The sequence below is a fragment of the Tachysurus vachellii genome, chromosome 1, assembly GCF_030014155.1.
Source record: "Tachysurus vachellii isolate PV-2020 chromosome 1, HZAU_Pvac_v1, whole genome shotgun sequence".
NCBI classification, from domain to species: domain Eukaryota; kingdom Metazoa; phylum Chordata; class Actinopteri; order Siluriformes; family Bagridae; genus Tachysurus; species Tachysurus vachellii.
In genome coordinates, this window is record NC_083460.1 from 37219462 (window position 1) to 37237898 (window position 18437).

General features: G+C 39.6%; 1 protein-coding gene across 1 annotated transcript in view; it reads left to right on the forward strand.

Moving 5' to 3' along the window:
* Nucleotides 1–18437, forward strand: part of dennd5a (DENN/MADD domain containing 5A) — a 50627-nt gene that overhangs the window by 21448 nt on the left and 10742 nt on the right. Inside the window, exons 2-10 of the mRNA XM_060886158.1 lie at nt 4235–4303; nt 5273–5382; nt 5480–6080; nt 9032–9219; nt 9907–10221; nt 14307–14522; nt 14804–15038; nt 17259–17409; nt 17896–17989. Of these exons, the coding sequence (XP_060742141.1) occupies nt 4235–4303; nt 5273–5382; nt 5480–6080; nt 9032–9219; nt 9907–10221; nt 14307–14522; nt 14804–15038; nt 17259–17409; nt 17896–17989 (1979 nt within the window). The remainder of the gene's footprint in view (nt 1–4234; nt 4304–5272; nt 5383–5479; nt 6081–9031; nt 9220–9906; nt 10222–14306; nt 14523–14803; nt 15039–17258; nt 17410–17895; nt 17990–18437) is intronic.

The window sequence follows — 18437 nt, forward strand, 5'->3', positions numbered from 1 at the left end:
TTTCCAGAATTTTATAATCCAATAAATATCTTCTAACTTATTCTTAACAAAAATATCCACATGACCAGGCTCCAAATGTTTTGGTTTATTTGAGTTTAGATTTGTGTTGAGTCATTTTCACTAACCACGTAACACCCAGGATGGGACGCCAGTTCATATCACTGTTGTGTCTTGTTGTGTTTGCTTTGTGCAAATGTACAAGTATATCTGATCTGAGTTTTGTTTTGGTTTCAGCCAGAAGAGGCGAGTAATGTTAGGTCAGGTCTAGGATTTTGGACTCATTTGTAAATTGTAAGAAATTGTAATTTGTTTTCCACAAAAGTAATGTTTTGGCTTCTTGTGTTTTATTTATTTATTTATTTATTTATTTATTTATTTATTTATTTATTTTAGCTGTTGTTGCTGAAATCGACATGCAATTTTATTACCCTATGTCTGAATTAAGCTCAAATTCACATCGTTTGTACTATAAAACCACTGTGAAGCTCTTTATTATAGATTTTCTTAGTGGTGATGCTTGGCACCATGAGCCTCAGATGGAGGCATGTCCTGGCGCCCTGGAGAGGATGTAGGAAGTGTTAAAAGAGGAAACGTGACACACTCCCTCTCCCACCTTCCATATGCGCTCTGTGGTGACATCACTGACATCACCATCAGCACTGGGGTTTAATCATAGTCTTTATGTGATTTGTGTAAAAAGATAATGGTAGTCTTGCTCTCTCTCTCTCTCTCTCTCTCTCTCTCTCTCTCTCACACACACACACACACACACACACACACACACACACACACACACACTCCCTCATGGCATCCAGACCCATGCCAATCCACACCCTCACATGCTACAGTGTAGTTTTAACGTGCACCAGAAGTAATAGCACCCCAAAATATATAGCATTAAAATGCACATTCAGAACTTTCTTTGTATTTTGTAAAGATACTAAAATACTGTTCACTTGAGCATTAACTAACATATCTGTATTTTATTTAATATAGTGACACATCACTGCCAGTTTGTACTTTCCTAACTAACATTTTAAGCAGCATTTTCTTTTTTTAAATCTAGTGCTCAGTTCATTTAAAAACTTCTGCAGTTTAGAGATCCGTATTTCTGGTGATCTTTAGAATTTTTAAATTGTTTACAGTCTTGATACCAGAATACTTTTCTTACTGCTCTGGGCTTCTAACCATCATCTCCGAGAAGACAGGACATTTTAAAACATGTATAAATTTTTGATGAGCTTGTTTTAATGCAGTGAACTGGAATACATGTCTACTGCTTATTGCTGCGCTTTGCGATTTTGTTGACGGTACGTCCTTCAACAGAGCCTTATATATGTCTTAAAATAAAACGCACCTTTGGATTTTCTAAATTCTTACATTTTAATATACTGTTTGAAAGAATATTTGATACTAATTGCTAATACTAATGCTGTCATATTTATTCATATGTTTGTATTGACTGTTCTTCAGAGCTCAACATTCTACGTTTTTTTTCTTCAAAGTGCACAGTGTTTGTGTGCCGCGCCGTCGATCGATGTGCAGTCATGGATGATTATTTCTAAGAAAATATCAAAACTTTCCCTAGTCACAGTCTGACTCATCTCCATGGTATGAGAGGAAGAATTAGGGGACAGACTGGGCTCTATAAAGCTTATGACACACACTGAACGTATCTGTGGTTTAAAGCAGATAAACTGACCAGACCTTTTTTTAGCCGGAATACATTTGTAATTAGCCAATGATGAGCTAATCTTATTTTTTTCTATCTAAGGTGATTATGGAGATAACTGTAAACCTTATGGGTTTTTTTAGTACATTCATTTCATGATCATTTGCGTCTGTTCCTAAACGTTCGCTGAGATGTGGAATTAATGATCTGGTTTAGCTGAATAAAAAGGCTCTTCGCAGGGAATAGGGTATAATAGCTGTAAAATCTTATTGATGGACATGACACAAATCTTGTACGTAAGAGTAAACTTGGTTGTTATGTACAGTATGTAAGTAACGATCTGTTCCCCATCACCGTTTAACTCAATACGCCATGCTAGCTTAATGATTTTCAATTCAGTTTGAGTCTCAGGATATTTCTTTACAAAATTTAAATAATAAAAAAAAAAAAAGGACTGAAAAGATTCATTTTTTATTTCGGAATCATAAACAGTGTAAAACAATGTGCTTTCCTGTCTGTACAAAATTAAATTAATATATGAGAAATTTAATTATTGTTAAAAATAATATAACAAACAATCAAATATAATAAATAATGTTACATACAAATGTAATAAGTAAAAAAATAATACATAATACATATAAATATAAAAAAAATTTGGAGTAGAATTTCTAAATATATTTTTGAGATTTGAACAAACTTTAGTTTGTAAATAATAATATAATAGATAAAAAAACAATTCAGTTCAATTCTAATTTATTTGTCTAGCGCAATCATATGGACATTGTCTCATAGCAGCTTTACAGAACATAAGAAATATTACGAACAGTGCAAAAAGTTTAACATTATACAAAAATTAATATTAGACTTCTAGTTAAATGTGTTTCAAAAATGTGGTAGCTAAGTGGTTAAGGTGTTTTATTGCCAGTCGGAAGGTTGTGAGTTTGAATCCCAGGTCCATGAAGTCACTACTGTTATACTACCCTTAGCCCTTAATAGCTTGTTTGTATAAAATGAGATTAAATTAAATCTAAGTTGTTCCAGGTAAAGGCATCTGCCAAATGCTGTAAATGTATAAAGCAACATAAACTCAGTAACTGCACAGGTTCTGTTCCACATAGTTTTGCTCTTAGTCATGATGTTCCGTACTGACCCTGTTGTCTTCTTGTCGGTATCTAGAGGGGCTCTGACTATGTTTAGACTCGTCTGCACACTCTCCATTGGGCTTGTCTAATTCCACACATTCCTGGCCTACATTCTAAACTCAGCCCCAAAACTTGGTCATCTCTGAGTTTCTTCCTACAAATATACATTTTTCACTTTAGTCCCAATGCAAGCTAGACTTCATTCATTCATTCATTCATTCATTCATTCATTCATCTTCTACCGCTTATCCGAACTACCCCGGGTCAGTCACACCTAAAAAAACTTCTGCACCGACTGCCGAATATCGAACCGTGGCATCAGCCATGTTCAGAAATACTATACTACAAAGACACGCTTCAATTCAGACCTGCTCTGAGCAAATCGAGTAACTTATAAAATTGTTCCACTTACACGGTTCCTCTGGTTACTACTGGATCATCTCAAACGGTTCAAAGCTGTCGCAAAGTTCTCAGGTGACAAAATTCTGCTGGTTGCAACAAATAAATGACAATGTGGGGTGTGTGTAGCTTAGTGGCATTCACTAAATTCCAGGGGTTTCGTTACCACGATGTATAATTCTGATATCACCCTCTGATAATTAAGGACAAAACAGTCATACAGGTAGATTTTATATTTTATATCTATTATGCTTTATTATCTTACAGTTAAGCTGTTTTCGAAAACAAATAAACAACCAAAAACTACGATTATGGTTAGGGTTAGGGTTAGATTATCAAATAGGCCACGCCTACCCGATGACGCAATATCTGTTACGCTGTTCTGAAATCCCTGGAAATAAGTGCATCCCGTGGCTTAGTGGTTAAGGTGTTGGGCTAATGATTGGAAGGTTGTGAGTTCAAATCCCAGGTCCACCAAGCTGCCACTGCTGGGCCCCTGAGTAAGGCCCTTATACGTTTTTTTGTCTGCCAAATGTCAGGCTTCTTAGATGGAAACTTTCTGTCATAAAGTGTATACTCTTAAAGGGAAATCATTTCTGTTCTGTAAATAATGTGACGTTGCACAACTGTCTTATAGGTGCATTAGTAAACATAGGCTTTGTGACTATGATGCTTATATCATATGATATCTGGAGACAATTTTGTTCAGCACGTGGTTTTAATAACAAACTGCTAGCAGGAAGTAGTAGTAATAATAGTAGTAGAGTTATTTAATGTAATTTGACTAGTCTTTTTATTTAATATCTACTTTTTTTTTCTTTTTAATCTCTTCAGTTTTATTGCAATTTCATCAGAACTAGAAGCAACAGTTCATATATAGAAAAACACATTTTAGTCTGATTTGATTTGTTTATTTATTTATCTCTATGTCTGATTATAAGCCTCTCATCCTTCTTTGTAGTATTATAGCATCCTCATAGCCTGTGTTATTAATTGTGTTGTTTTATCTGTTGTGTAGCTTTATGCCAGTATATACAAGCTTCTAAATTCAAAGATGATGCCCAAGGAAAGGCGAGTGCACGTGAAGGTAATCCCCCCCCTTCCCCACCTTCCCACCTTACCGCAAACTTTCTTTCTCCCTCGCTTCCATCTAAGACGATGCTGCTGTTCCTGCCCAGGAATGATTCTGCTTGTGCCCTCTAACCTTTTGCGTTTAAACTCACGCACACGCACAAGATTTCTGCACCGCGGTGAAGGGATTTACGAGACGATCACTCTTCTCCTTTATCGCATTCATCTGGCTGCCCCTTCCCCTTTTTTCGCCTACAAAGACAACAGGTTGACAAGATGATTTGTCTGACTCTCACTCTCACTGCTGATCTGTTAGACTTTCACTGCTGGTCTTCACTTCCTGTCATATTTGGCGTCAGAGGCTCTGGCGCCTGCTTTTGGTCCTGTTGCGTGCCAACTGTACTGCTTTTTCACTCTGAATGAGGTTGTTGTGCCATGTCACTTCTGCTTCACTTTGCATTTCGACTGATCCATTGATCACGTTCTTTTGTCAATTCATTAAGACTGGGTGCTTCTGTTCGGCTTTCTTTTTCAGCAGTTCATTTAAAAGAACGCTTAGTCTGGCCAAAATGTCTAAAGCAATAAATATTTTGTGAATGGAGATCTGTTTGGTTATTTATTTATTTATTTACAAAATTCGGTTCTAACCCAAAACGGCAGAGACATAAGGATATAGGGTTAAAACTGAATTCTGTAAGATCTCCAGGAACAAGATGGTGCTCTAGATGGTAGCTGCATGAATAAAGGTTCATACAATGTTCAGGATTAACTGTTTTAATCCCTTTCCCTATTTGTATTGTATTGTATTTTCCAATATTAAATCTTAGTATGGCCAAGAATGCAGAGAAGTAACCGCTTCCTTAAAAACAACATTACTACTTAAGATGGTGCATTTCCTGTGTGTAGAGATCTTGTGCTTCTGTACTTCCTCTTCTTCTAATTTCTCCCTCTTTCACTGTCTCTCTGTCTGTCTCTTTGCTACTAGGTGAGAATTTTGAGCAGAGTCCACTGCGGAGAACGTTCAAATCCAAAGTTCTAGCTCATTACCCCGAGAATGTGGAGTGGAGTCCGTTCGACCAGGACGCAGTGGGAATGGTGAGTAAATCGGTTTATTTGTGTGTGAAATCATAAGCACAACGGCATCAAAGTCAACGTTGTGTGATATTGAAACACACATGTCTGTGTCCCGCAGCTCTGCATGCCCAAGGGCCTGTGTTTCCGCACTCAGGCAGACTTACGCGAGCCTCAATTCCATTCATTCATCATCACCCGTGAGGACGGCTCACGCACCTACGGCTTCGCGCTCACCTTCTTTGAAGAAGTGACCAGCAGGCAGATCTGCAGCGCCATGCAGACGCTCTACCACATGCACAACGCCGAGCAGCAGCACGATGCCCAGTCGCGCCTGCAGCGTTTCGACTCCTACGACATCGGCCGCGACACCCTGTTTGTGTCCAAATGCATCTGCCTCATGGCTCCCATGGCCTTCGTGCAGGCCAGTCGCAAAACCCTCGAGCAGCTGCACCAGGCTGTGACGTCTGCACAGCCTCCACCGCTGCCACTCGACAGCTACGTGTACAACATCCTGTACGAGGTGCCGCTGCCACCCGCTGGCCGTTCACTCAAATTCTCAGGCGTCTATGGGCCCGTGGTGTGTCAGCGACCCAGTTCTGCCGAGCTGCCGCTCTTCGACTTCCCCATACGGGACGTTATCGAGTTGCTCGGCGTCGAGAACGTGCTGCAGCTGTTCACCTGCGCTCTGCTCGAGATCCAGATCCTGCTCTACTCACAACGTGAGTCTAATTTGTAGCCCGGTTCTGGGATACTAGTTAACACTGATCTAATATAATTGGGAAGATCTGCAGGAAAACAAATCTGAAATATTAAGTTTATAATTGTAATTATAATATCACTTATAAATCTGGAGAAACAAATAAACTGGTAGCCCAATTTTGAGCACACACTTAAAAGTTTTTAAAAGTGTTTATTATGTATGTTATACTTTAGGTGTCATCGTCCCCATTTAACTGTCCCAACATTCTGAATTATTTTCTACAATCATGCTGTTGCTGGCTACGTGGTATTTATAGCAGTCAAATCCAGGATAATGCAGATTTAGGTTAAAGTTTACTCACGAAGACCTACAGTAAGAATAGGTAAACGATAGCTAGGTCAGATCCTATAATGTCAGAGCATATGAATAACGATTCTACTAGATAGAAGAGACAGAGTGTTGTCAGTTTCATGTGAAAATAACGAAACACATTTCTAAGCCCTGTGTTGAATTTTAGGATCAGAATAGCTATGATTTTGTGAACAACACATACAGATCATAATTAAACAGAACGGCAGTCTGTCGTCACGCCCTCCTCTTAGCTCAGCGCGAGGGGGCTGATGTAAGGTGAGTTAAACCTTATGAGCTAACAGTGTACTTCGAGGAGCACTTATGCCTACACTTACTGTACAGTACGTCTACACTTATTCCTACACCAACAATCTACAATGAGCACTGAAGTAAGCGCCACACATCATAGTTGGGATGTTTGCTCTTAACTAATCATGCCGTAGTACCGGGTAAATTCAACCTGGTCCAATTCACACAAAAAATATGCGTTTAGTTAGCCACAGAGCCACTAATGCATACTGCATGTAGAATGAAGCATGTCTCTGCTGATGAATGAAAATCATACCAGAAATGCGTACTGAAATGCTGCTTAAAGGATTCATCTATCCATGATTCGATTCTCTACACCGGTTATTCTACCGGGTCATGAGGAACCTGGCACCTATCCAAGAAGATATGTGGCAAAAGGCAGGATTTCCCCTGGACGAGATGTCAGTCCATCACAGGGAACGATCATAAATACAGTACACTCAAACACCCATTCATACAAACATTGAACAGACATTGAACTTGTACAGACAATTTAGAGATGTCTCTCAGACTACACTGGATGTTTTTGGACTTGGGAAGGAAACCGGAATACCCGGAGAACAGCCGGGGATACACACATGGGAAAGGGCTATCTGCATTCTTCTGCATATGTAAGCTCACAGATGCCCACAACTGGTTAAAGCTGCTGCAATTTACAGGAGTGAATATATATGGTATCCTTCCTGTTCATCTATTTAACCAATTTTGTACTTTTGGCTCTCGAACATTGTCATTAGAACCCGATGGGAAAATAAAGGACCCCATTAAACATTTGGAGCATTAAACAGATACGGCCTGTGTTACAACCCCTACTATAAATTCACACACGGATCTTCTAACTTCATATTTTGTGCTCCCTGTAGTTAAATATTACTTCGTAATGTAATATTTCTTTATGAAATTGACTTGAGCTTCATGAGGTTTTGTTTGGCTCATCTGTCAGATGTAACATTCCTCAGTGGTTTGTTTCTTGCAGAACCGAAAAGCACTCGGTTAAAAAGTTCAGAATTGAGCAGCAGATGTAGGGATCATATTTATTACAGAAACAATGAAGAACAAACATTCGACAGGGGGCCTGCTCGAGTGCATCAGTGGGATGTTGCTTAGCAACCTCCCCCAGACGAGTAGGATGGTGGTGATGCAGCAGAAATAGGATTGGTTAGAAATGACATCATGCTTTTTTTTTTTCCTCCAGGAGGCACAGCAGAATGTGGAAGGGTGTGAGATTCCAGATAAATAGCATGTAATTAGACGGAGATACAAACACACACACACGTACGTGAAGGGATGCTGCCTATGAAAAAGGAGATGGCTGCTAGTGCAGGTCTATAAATAGAAGACTAATCCATAGCCTAGATGGATAAATGACTCTTGTGTTTATATTCGTCTGTGGTGTTGCATTTGTACTGCATCGAGATCAATGCACTGCTGTTTAGGTGAATTTATTTTTCTGTCTATGGCGGTAAAGGACCTTGTTTACCCCGAGTGCACGAGGACGAAGTGATGAATGATCTCATTAAAGCGCAACATTTCTCTAACTCACGACAGATGTGTGCTGCTGAATAGACCTATTGTTGGTCCTCAGGGTCACAATACACCGAATAGATTAGTATTCCTGTCTCTTAGACACTAGCTCTTTCCTGGGGGAATAAATACTTTCAATAGAGCGCAAGTCCGCCAGGGAGTAAGAACCAACTGAAGTAAATATACGTCTATCCCTATCCTGCCTTTCTTATCTTTTTTTGGCAGCACGTTATTAGTTCCTTTATTTGGAATACTCTCTAAGTTTGGCTTTTTATTTAAGACATTGAATAAATAGAACATAATCCTCCGCTTCAAAAAAACAAGATATTTTAAACCTTAAATATTCTCCTGGGAATTACGAACGCATTGTACTCCAGGAAAGGGCTGGAAATACATGTACAAGTGGAATTTCAGAAGGTCATCAAGCACCACTCGGCTTTAAAGACCTGCAGCTTTCGGAGGACGTCTCAAGAAGCATTAAACCATGAATTTTTTTGAGTTAATTTGCTCTAAATTTTTAGTTCAGGACAAAATTAGATGTTAAAGGAATAGTCTCCATTATTTGAACCCAATCTCTTTCCACTGTGTCTGTAGCATATGTTGCATTTACCACAGTTATCTCACCTGCTACAAATACAGTAAATAGGTGGAGACTAGGTGGAAATATTCATTTAAGTGTCTCCTTCGCAGCAGCATCAAGCAATAACCGTCTTCCCTTCTGTATAATAATGCCACTCGTTATAGTGAGGTGATCTTACTCCGTCTTTTCGTTCACGTGTCGAGCAGATTACCAGCGGCTGATGACCGTGGCCGAAAGCATCACAGCTTTAATGTTCCCATTCCAGTGGCAGCACGTCTACGTGCCCATCCTGCCTGCCTCGCTGCTGCATTTCCTGGATGCGCCCGTGCCTTACCTCATGGGCCTTCATTCTAACGGCCAGGACGACCGCACCAAGCTGGAACTGCCTCAGGAGGTCAGACTGAGATGCGTGTTTAGACACCCTAGTTGTAATACTATAACGTTTTGTTTTATGTATGTAGCAGTGGACAAACATCACACCTTCATTATGGCTGTTAAGAGCTGAGATTCTTTTCCTTCTCTGTGAAGTTCACAATTTATACTTCTTTAAAGTTTAAAGTTCTGGATTTTAGATCACACATTTTAATGATCTAATAAGCAAAAGTGATAGATGGTTTAAACTGATCTTTCTCAAAATAGCTCTTACACAAAAGTAGAATGCAATTCGTTTCCAAATAATGAACCCAACATTTAGTTAAAGGCTCTTCTTTTAGATGTAAATAATTTGTCTGTGTGCCAGTTTAGCTCTTAAACCTTTGGAGTGTGTCCAACAAGCGTGGGTGCTGTTATTTATAGCCATAGTACATTTCTAAGTAATTCTTTTACTAAATCTTCTAACAGTTTTTTTAACATTAACATTTTCATTGTTAATCTATTGGTGTTATACAAAAAAATGAATTTGAGTCACAGTTTCGATCATTTGCGAAGTCTTGGTTGACTTCATATAAAGAAAACAACAGTTGAAAAACACTGCTTTTGTGGGAGATCTGTTGGAGATGTTAAAACATTTTCTTTGCTATGGAGTCAAGTCAGAACACAGTGGAGCAGACATTTAAGTGATATCTCTGTTCTTATCCCTCAGGCCAATCTGTGCTTCGTCGACATCGACAACCACTTCATCGAGCTGCCTGAAGATTTGCCACAGTTTCCCAACAAGCTGGAGTTCATCCAGGAGATCTCAGAAGTCCTGATGGCGTTCGGCGTGTCCCCAGAAGGAAACGTGCACTGCAGTGAAGGTCCGAGTAAGATAAAGGGCTTCCGGGCTTTGGACGTGGCTTCCGACAAACGCAACGGGAACCTGGCCGGCTCTCCACTCAACTCCTACCTACTGAGGGAGAATGAGACCATCGCACGGCTGCAGGCCCTAGTCAAGAGAACCGGAGTCAGTCTGGAGAAGGTAAGTCCAGTCTACTGAAGACTAAAGAGACAGTTGACTTATGAACACACTCTATAGCCAAAGGTTTGTGGACGAGTGACCACCACAGCCATTTGTATGTGTTGAACATCAGGTTTAGAATTTTTAAACCGCTGTTATAATAACCTTCACTTTTCTGCAGTGTTGTAATGTAACGAAGTACAAATACTTCGTTACTGTACTTAAGTAGAAATTTCACGTATCTGAACTTTACTTCGCTATTTAAATTTGTCAACTTTCACTTTTACTCCACTACATTTTCTAGATAAAATGTCTACTTTTACTCCACTATATTTCCACTAGGCATCTTCGTTACTACAGAATAAAAAAAAATAATAAAATTGCGACTGCAATAAAGGAGGTTTGGCGAATCACTGCTCCTAGATTGCATTACGCAGCTCCGCACGCTCTATTTCAGCGTAATGTTACCAAAAGGAGGCAGAAGCACAACTGAACCTGAGCCACAACAGAGCCACATTTTTTACTGTGTTACCACAAAGAGCCACATCATACACATGGACACACATGATCATCACCTTTTTTCCCTGCCATTTTGAGAGCGAACTTGACACAAATTGTTTACTCCAATGATCTTGCTCCTACTGGGAAACTTTGAGGTATTTTCATCCCACTCACATGCGCGTTTGACGAAAATACCGTATTTAACTCAAGCGAAGCGAACACGCAAAATAAGAAGACACACAAACTTCGATATGAACGTAACATGCGTCTCGAATGAAACCGGGCAAAGAGCCGCATGCGGCTCGGGAGCCGCGGTTTAGCCACCTCTGTCGTAGATGACCACCCCGACGATAGTGGTGAACTCGGTGAACAGGGTGAAGAAGATAACATTATACACCCGTGGCCGTATTTGCAAGAAATGTTTCTGTACATTGGAATGAAAGATTCTTCCTACCGGATGAAGTGTCTCTTATGCCTACCGAAAATCACTGAAATTTTACTTTTTACTTTTACTTCAAATACTTAAGTACATTAAATATCAGAAAATGACTTTTGATACTTAAGTACAGTAAATATCAGATACTTTAAGACTTTTACTTGAGTAATGTTCTAAAAGGTAACTTTCACTTCTACCAAAGTCTTTTTCTAGTACGATACTTGTACCTTTACTCAAGTATTGCTTTCTAGTACTTTATACAACACTGCTTTTCTGAGAAGGCTTTCCATTAGATGTTGGAGCGTTGCTGTGGGGATGTGTGTTCATTCAGCTACAGGAGCTTTAGTCAGATCAGGCATTGATGTCAGGAGGAGGTCTGAGGCGCACGGTTAGTGTTCCAGTTCATCCCAAAGATTCAGGGTTCTGGGCAGGACACGCAAGTTCTTCCACTCCAACTTTAACAAACCATGTCTTCTTGGAGTTCTGCTTTGTGCACTGGGACACGGTCATCCTGGAACAGTGTTTAAAAAAACCTTATTTTTTTTATTTTTTATTTTTTCTCAATTTATTCTTGAATACAAAATAAGGTTTTAAAGGAATACTCTCCATTATTTTAACCATCCATTATTTCTAATCTCTATCCACTGTTTTACCTCGTAGTGATAAAGGAAGGAGAAACCTTTTACCTTGATACTCATTAATAATTGAATTCTAAGGGCAGTTGCTGGGGCAGTTAATAAACATTAGACAATATATAAAATGAATGAAAATCTACATTCAATACTTTATAATCTAACAGTACGGGTCTCGACGGAGAGAGATAAATAAGACAAAAAAGACCTATACGAAGCTTAAGCCATACAATAAAATATAAATAAAGATCTTTGTAGTCAATTAATTTTATTTTTATCTCTAGATCTATAGATATATATCAAAGGTTTCAAAAAATTAGTTTTTAATAGGTAGCATTTTCTAATAACACAAATGACCTCTAGCAAATAATTCATGCAAGAATGATACAGGATAAATGGTTCTGTTTTTTTCTTATACCGTTAAAAGTCTGCAATCTCACATGCTAAAGATGCAGTATGTAGATAGACCTCTTAGTTCCAGTGAAGGGAAATTGTAAATCTACAGCATACAAGTACATCAAAACAGTTGTGTGCTTCAGTCATCACTTATTAACACGACGTCTCCGAAAGATTACAGCTGTCGTTGCCTCATTGCTCGTCCCAAGTCATTTACTATTAGTTTGTCCATAAGGAGCAATTTGAGATGATGGCCCATTCTAGTACATGACAAGTCTATTTATTGTATTAATAAAGTGAGTGTCAGTGCTTCTGACAGTATTTCTTATTTACATTTACATTTACATTTACAGCATTTGGCAGACGCCCCTTATCCAGAGCGACGTACATAAGTGCTTAAATCTCTAATATTGAATACATTCTTATCACAGGTTGGTATCAACATTGCGGCCATGTGATTGGATCTCCGTTGTTTAGGCGGTGGTTACAGATGGACGAGTACTGTACTTTTATGATCACATCATATATTTTAAACCTAAGCGTAAAAAAAATTCCAATTAATAACAAATCTATCGTTACAGTTAGCACAATAATAGAAGTAGCAGTACCGTTATTTTTAGGATATACGGTATAGTGTAGATACAGACCTCTTTAATCCTGAACTTTCCAGGCATTAATTCCAAGTTCATCAGTTGAGGTTTGAGTAAGGTTTGGATCAATCCAGGGGGAACAGAGTGGCTTGCTGGTTGCCTCCATACGTCCAGGGTTGGGGGTTCAATTCCCACCTCCACTACCTGTTTGTGTTGTAGGCTGATCGGCTTCCTCTAAATTCTTTGCCCGTGCGATCGTGCCTTGCCCAGTCCAGTGTGTACACTACCTTGTGCCTCGAGTCTCCCGGGATAGGTTCCAGGTTCCACGTGACACTGAAGGATAAGTGGTATAGTGGATGGATGGATTAAACCACGGGGTGTCCAGGATTATCCGGAACGCGTCGGTGTGGGTGCAGGTACTTATTCCAACCAAGCAGAAGTCACACCTGAGTCTTCTGAAGGCAAAGATCAACTGAATCCTGGAATCAGGTGTGGCTTCTGCTTGATTTTAATGAAAACCTGCACCAACACCAGACCTTAGATAAGACTGGACACCGCTGGATTAAACTGGATTTGTGATGTTCACCACTGAAACAAACAAAAAAACCAGACTGGATTCCCTTCACCAAACTCCACTTGGAGAATCAGGGCTGTAGTTAATGTTTAAATAATTAGCGAGTCTTTTTGTTCATTAATATCATCACCGCTGACACGGAGGCACGGTGGCTTAGTGGTTAGCACATTCGCCTCACACCACCAGGGTCGGGGTTCGATTCCCGCCTCCACCTTGTGTGTGTGGAGTTTGCATGTTCTCCCCGCCCCTTGGGGTACTCCGGTTTCCTCCCCGGTCCAAAGACATGCATGGTAGGTTGATTGGCAGGTTGATTGGCATCTCTGGAAAATTGTCCCGATTGCGTGAGTGAATGAGTGTGTGTGCCATGTGATGGGTTGGCACTCCGTCCAGGGTGTATCCTGCCTTGATGCCCAATGACGCCTGAGATAGGCACAGGCTCCCCGTGACCCGAGGTAGTTCAGATAAGCGGTAGAAGATGAATGAATATCATGCTGACACCAAGAAAAGGAATTGTTTGAGCACACTGAAAACAGCCCGATCAGCAGTTTGCAGAAACTCTCTCGGTTCTTGTTCTCGCATGCTCAGACATTACTCAGGAAGAGGAAACCAGGTTGTTGCTGCTTGGGTTTCCATTTTCTTGACCCAGTTTTCCACTCAGTGCTACTGAGTAGGTTTGTAATATTTCTTTGTGGTTTTACTGTTTTGCCCCCTTTTACTTCAGGAGCAAAAGGCTACTTAGTACAAAAAATAAACTTGGGCACTTCCTTTCCCAGGCTTTTGTGTGATACTGAGATTAGCCAAGTAGCTTTTTGACTTTGAAACCCTGCTTTGAATTTTACACATTATATTAATGGAACATTACCGTCTCTGCCCTAATCATCCCAGGGGATTATAGGGGTTGGAATTTTAAAGTGATAGCGAAGCTTTATTCTTGGACACTTCTGCTCACATGGTCCGGTCTCTGGTTCGTCTTACAGTTGGACGTGAAAGACGATTCAGGCACTAATAAGGACGTGAAGATGCATTGTGATGAAGCGGAGCTGAAGATGCACCAGCTGAACATTCGAGTGAGGGAGGTTTTCGCCAACCGTTTCACACAGATGTTTGCAGACTATGAGGTGTTTGTCATTCAGCCCAACCAGGACAAAGAGTCCTGGTTTAGTAACCGGGACCAGATGCAGAACTTTGACAAGGTAAACATCTGCTTAATTCCTACACACTGATCAGGAGACTGAGCCTTTTTCTTGCCATGTCCTGAATGTAAATAGGAATTCTACAGTATATGTAGGACCTGTTTCTATTTGTTGCTTAACTGCTTAAAAATCCCCTCATTTTATATATTTGATGTTACATCCTATAATTTAGAGTTTATTATTTTAACCAAAAAATTACTTTCTTTTCACCATGTCACCATGTCGCCTGCTCATGTGCAATGCAGATTAATAATATTTTTGAATTTTTTTGTCCCTCTCAGGCCTCCTTCCTGTCTGACCAGCCGGAGCCCTACCTGCCCTTCCTGTCCCGCTTCCTAGAGACGCAGATGTTTGCTTCTTTTATCGACAGCAAGATCCTATATCATGACGACGAGGACAAAGAGCACACGCTGCGAGTATTTGACAGTCGTGTGGATAAGGTGCGGCTGCTGAACGTCAGGACGCCGACGCTGCGCACCTCCATGTACCAGAAATGCACCAACATTGAAGAAGCCGGTGAGAGCAGGCACAAAAGAGAAATTCAGCCACGTTTCCTAAACACAATTTTTTTTTTTTGCACTCATTTTTTGTCTGAAACACAAAGCGGTGATGGAAAAGTGTCAAAATGTAAAGATACAATCCACGATCAAAGGGCAAAATAGACAAACAGGACCAGGTCAAAATACAGTAAATGCACAAAACTCACATACAGAAGGTAATTAGTAAATGAGTTCAGCAGAAAAAGCAAAAGTCAGAACACAGAACGGATTCAGTATTCAGCAGTTGCAGGAGTAGCAACAATTCTACGCAAAATCTGAGCAATCTGATCTCTCAAAGAAAGCTGCGTCTCAATTTGCTTAATTATACTACACATTAAAAACATGTACTCTTCTTGTGAAGGAAAAGTTCTTACTTTTGAGCCTGTAGCAGAGGAACATGCGAGTACTGAGACATACGAACGTCACGTAACGGAAGAGAACTTTGTTGCCTAGTTACGTCCATCGTCACTGTACACATTTCACATTGCATTTGAGCTTTAATTTCATTTTAAATGTAACTTTAATTTACTGTTCTCTTCATATATTTTTCAACATTGTTTTTACACGTCTCGAAAATGCATCCAAGCGGCCTTTACAAATATTCCTCCTTAATCATGAATTAAATTGGGGGGGACGATTTGAAAATCTATTCAGGATGGATAGTAGTACAGCAAGGCTTTGCACCTGACTTAGCATCCATGTACTTTACTGACAGTAAATAACAAAGACTGGATGGAGGTTTCCCTCTGCTGGTGTGGAGGTGAATTGTCCCAGCTGGAAATGACAGAAATAACGTGTTAATAAAGAATTTATTTAGCATTTAAGTAAACGGGTCAATACGGCCAGTTTGACATTTCATTACTCATTGTTTTCGATAATTAACATGTAAATAAACGGTATGACATTTGTCTTGCGGTTAGTGGTGAAGTGGAGGTTTCTATAACATTTACAGCAGATTATTGGCTACAAAAATACTACAAAAGTTCTGTTTAGTGTGTTGCTTTTTGTTAGACATGAGAAAGTCGATGTGGGTTTAAAACCTGGTAGGAACATAATTACAAAATCTGATTTTACTAAATAGTTTCACCAGTTATTATTCCAATTAAAATATCTACTGTATAAGAAGGAATAAAAAACCTGCAGCGGCGCTTTATCGTTATCGGCTGAAAAAGCTCACATCGTGATCTGGATTTTTTGATTTTGTCGTTTAATGGTGAACGAAGGTGAGTAAACTGAAGCATGCAGGTTATTTTAGGAATCCTACTTATTATCATGTAGCGTCATTAACCTTCACATGTCCCTCATCGGTTCTGTTTAGACAGCTGTGACTAACTAATAATCGTCTTTCTCTTTCTGAAATTCAGTTCAAAATGTTTAGCTTTAAAGAAAGATTATGGATGAGATTCCAGTCTTGAGCAGTGAATATTTCAAGTCATTATTTGATGCGAATGGGCCACATGTTTGAATAATTTATTGTGTGGTGATTTATACTGATTCCACCTACTCGATCATTGTTTGTATCTTGGAAGTCATCAGACTCATTCAGGTTTAATAATAATGATTTATTAATGTTTTATTATTTATTTTTATTTTTTTTATAATAATTCTCCAATATTTCACCGAACTACACATAGATTATTCTTATTTGCATAAATAAGAATGCTTTTTTGCATACTTTTTAATATCGATATATTGTTATTTTGATCAACATTTTAAAAACATTTTCTTTATTAATAAGTATAGTATATTATATTACCTCCCAACAGAGGTTTAGACTCACGTTATCCTACGTTTTCAACCTAGTGAATCAGCATCAGTGTATCCATTGACAGAGATATGGATAAGATCTGGCAAATGCATTAAAAGTAAACGTAAATGTAAATAAGCTTCTAATCTCCTCCATATTTGATCACAAGTAGATGCTGTCATCATTTTAGATGCTATTTATTGAAACACAATCTAGTGCTAACAGGCTGAACCCAGAATGGCATTGAGGGATTCTTGTTGCGTGGAGGTGTTGGTGTTGCGTAATGCCTACTCACAGCTTGATGTGTGGGTGAGATTTAGTGGCTTGCAGGTCTTTTTTTTTCCTCACTCTACATGAGTCATGTAGGCTTGCAGGTGACGTAAGTGAGCAAAAGTACAATGTAAACTCTTAGTGGGTTTTAATATGCCTTTGGCTTTGCTTGTCCTCCAGAAAAGGCCATCGAAATGAGGCTTGCTAAGATCGACCATACGGCTGTGCACCCACACCTGCTGGACATGAAGATCGGACAGGGTCGCTACAAGCAGGGCTTCTTCCCCCGACTGCAGTCTGATGTACTCGCCACCGGACCAACCAGCAACAAGTGAGATGCTTCGTTATCTGGTCACTGGTTTATGTAGTGGTTCAAGTGGTTAAAGCTCTGGGTTGTTGATTGCAGAGTTAGGGTTCAAGCCCCAGCACTGACAAGCTGCACTTTTGGGGCCTTAAGCAAGATCCTCTCTTCTCCAAGGGCACTGAATTATGGCCGACCCTGCGCTCTGACCCCGACCTCCAAAATTTAGCATATGTGAAGAAATACTTTCACTGTGCTGTAATGTACATATTCAGGGCTTAAATAAAGGGCTGCTTCTATAATATCTGTGACGCTCCTATCATATGTAGTTATGAGCATGTTAATGAATATGTATGAATATGATGTATATTTGTTGTGTAATGCAGTTCATTCTTCTGATGTTATATAAGAACAGGATCATGAAATATATAATAATAATAATAATAATAATAATAATAATAATAATAATTCTGCTGTGTTGGTTTATTACTGATGAACCCTGCTCTGGTGTGGTAGGTGGACCAAACGCAGTGCTCCTGCACAGTGGAGAAGGAGGGACAGACAAAAGCAGCATGCAGAGCATCTTTACTTGGACAATGACCAGCGAGAGGCAAGGACTTCACCTTCAGATGAATTTTTTTTCTGCATGCTGCTTTATTACTCTCTCATTGATTTTTATCCTTTCATTAATTTCATCTTTTCCGTGTCACAGTTGATTCATTTTCTTTTATTCTCCCTAAACTGTCACATGGACCTGTTTTCTGTACCACCCCTTTTCCTTTCCTGCATGATCCTGTTGACATCTGTTTTACATCACACACACACACACACACACACACACACACACACACACACACACACACTTTCAGCATCTGGAATGCCTCCAGCTTCTACTGTCACTGGACTACTACTGGTACTCCCAGTCCTTCAGGCCGTGTATAAAGTCTGTCTCGGTGGATGTGGTATGTTCTGGTTATGAGGTTCACCTGCAGAATTCATGTGTTCCAGACATTCCCTCACTTTAGGGCCCTGACACATCAAGCCAGTTGTTAGCAGTA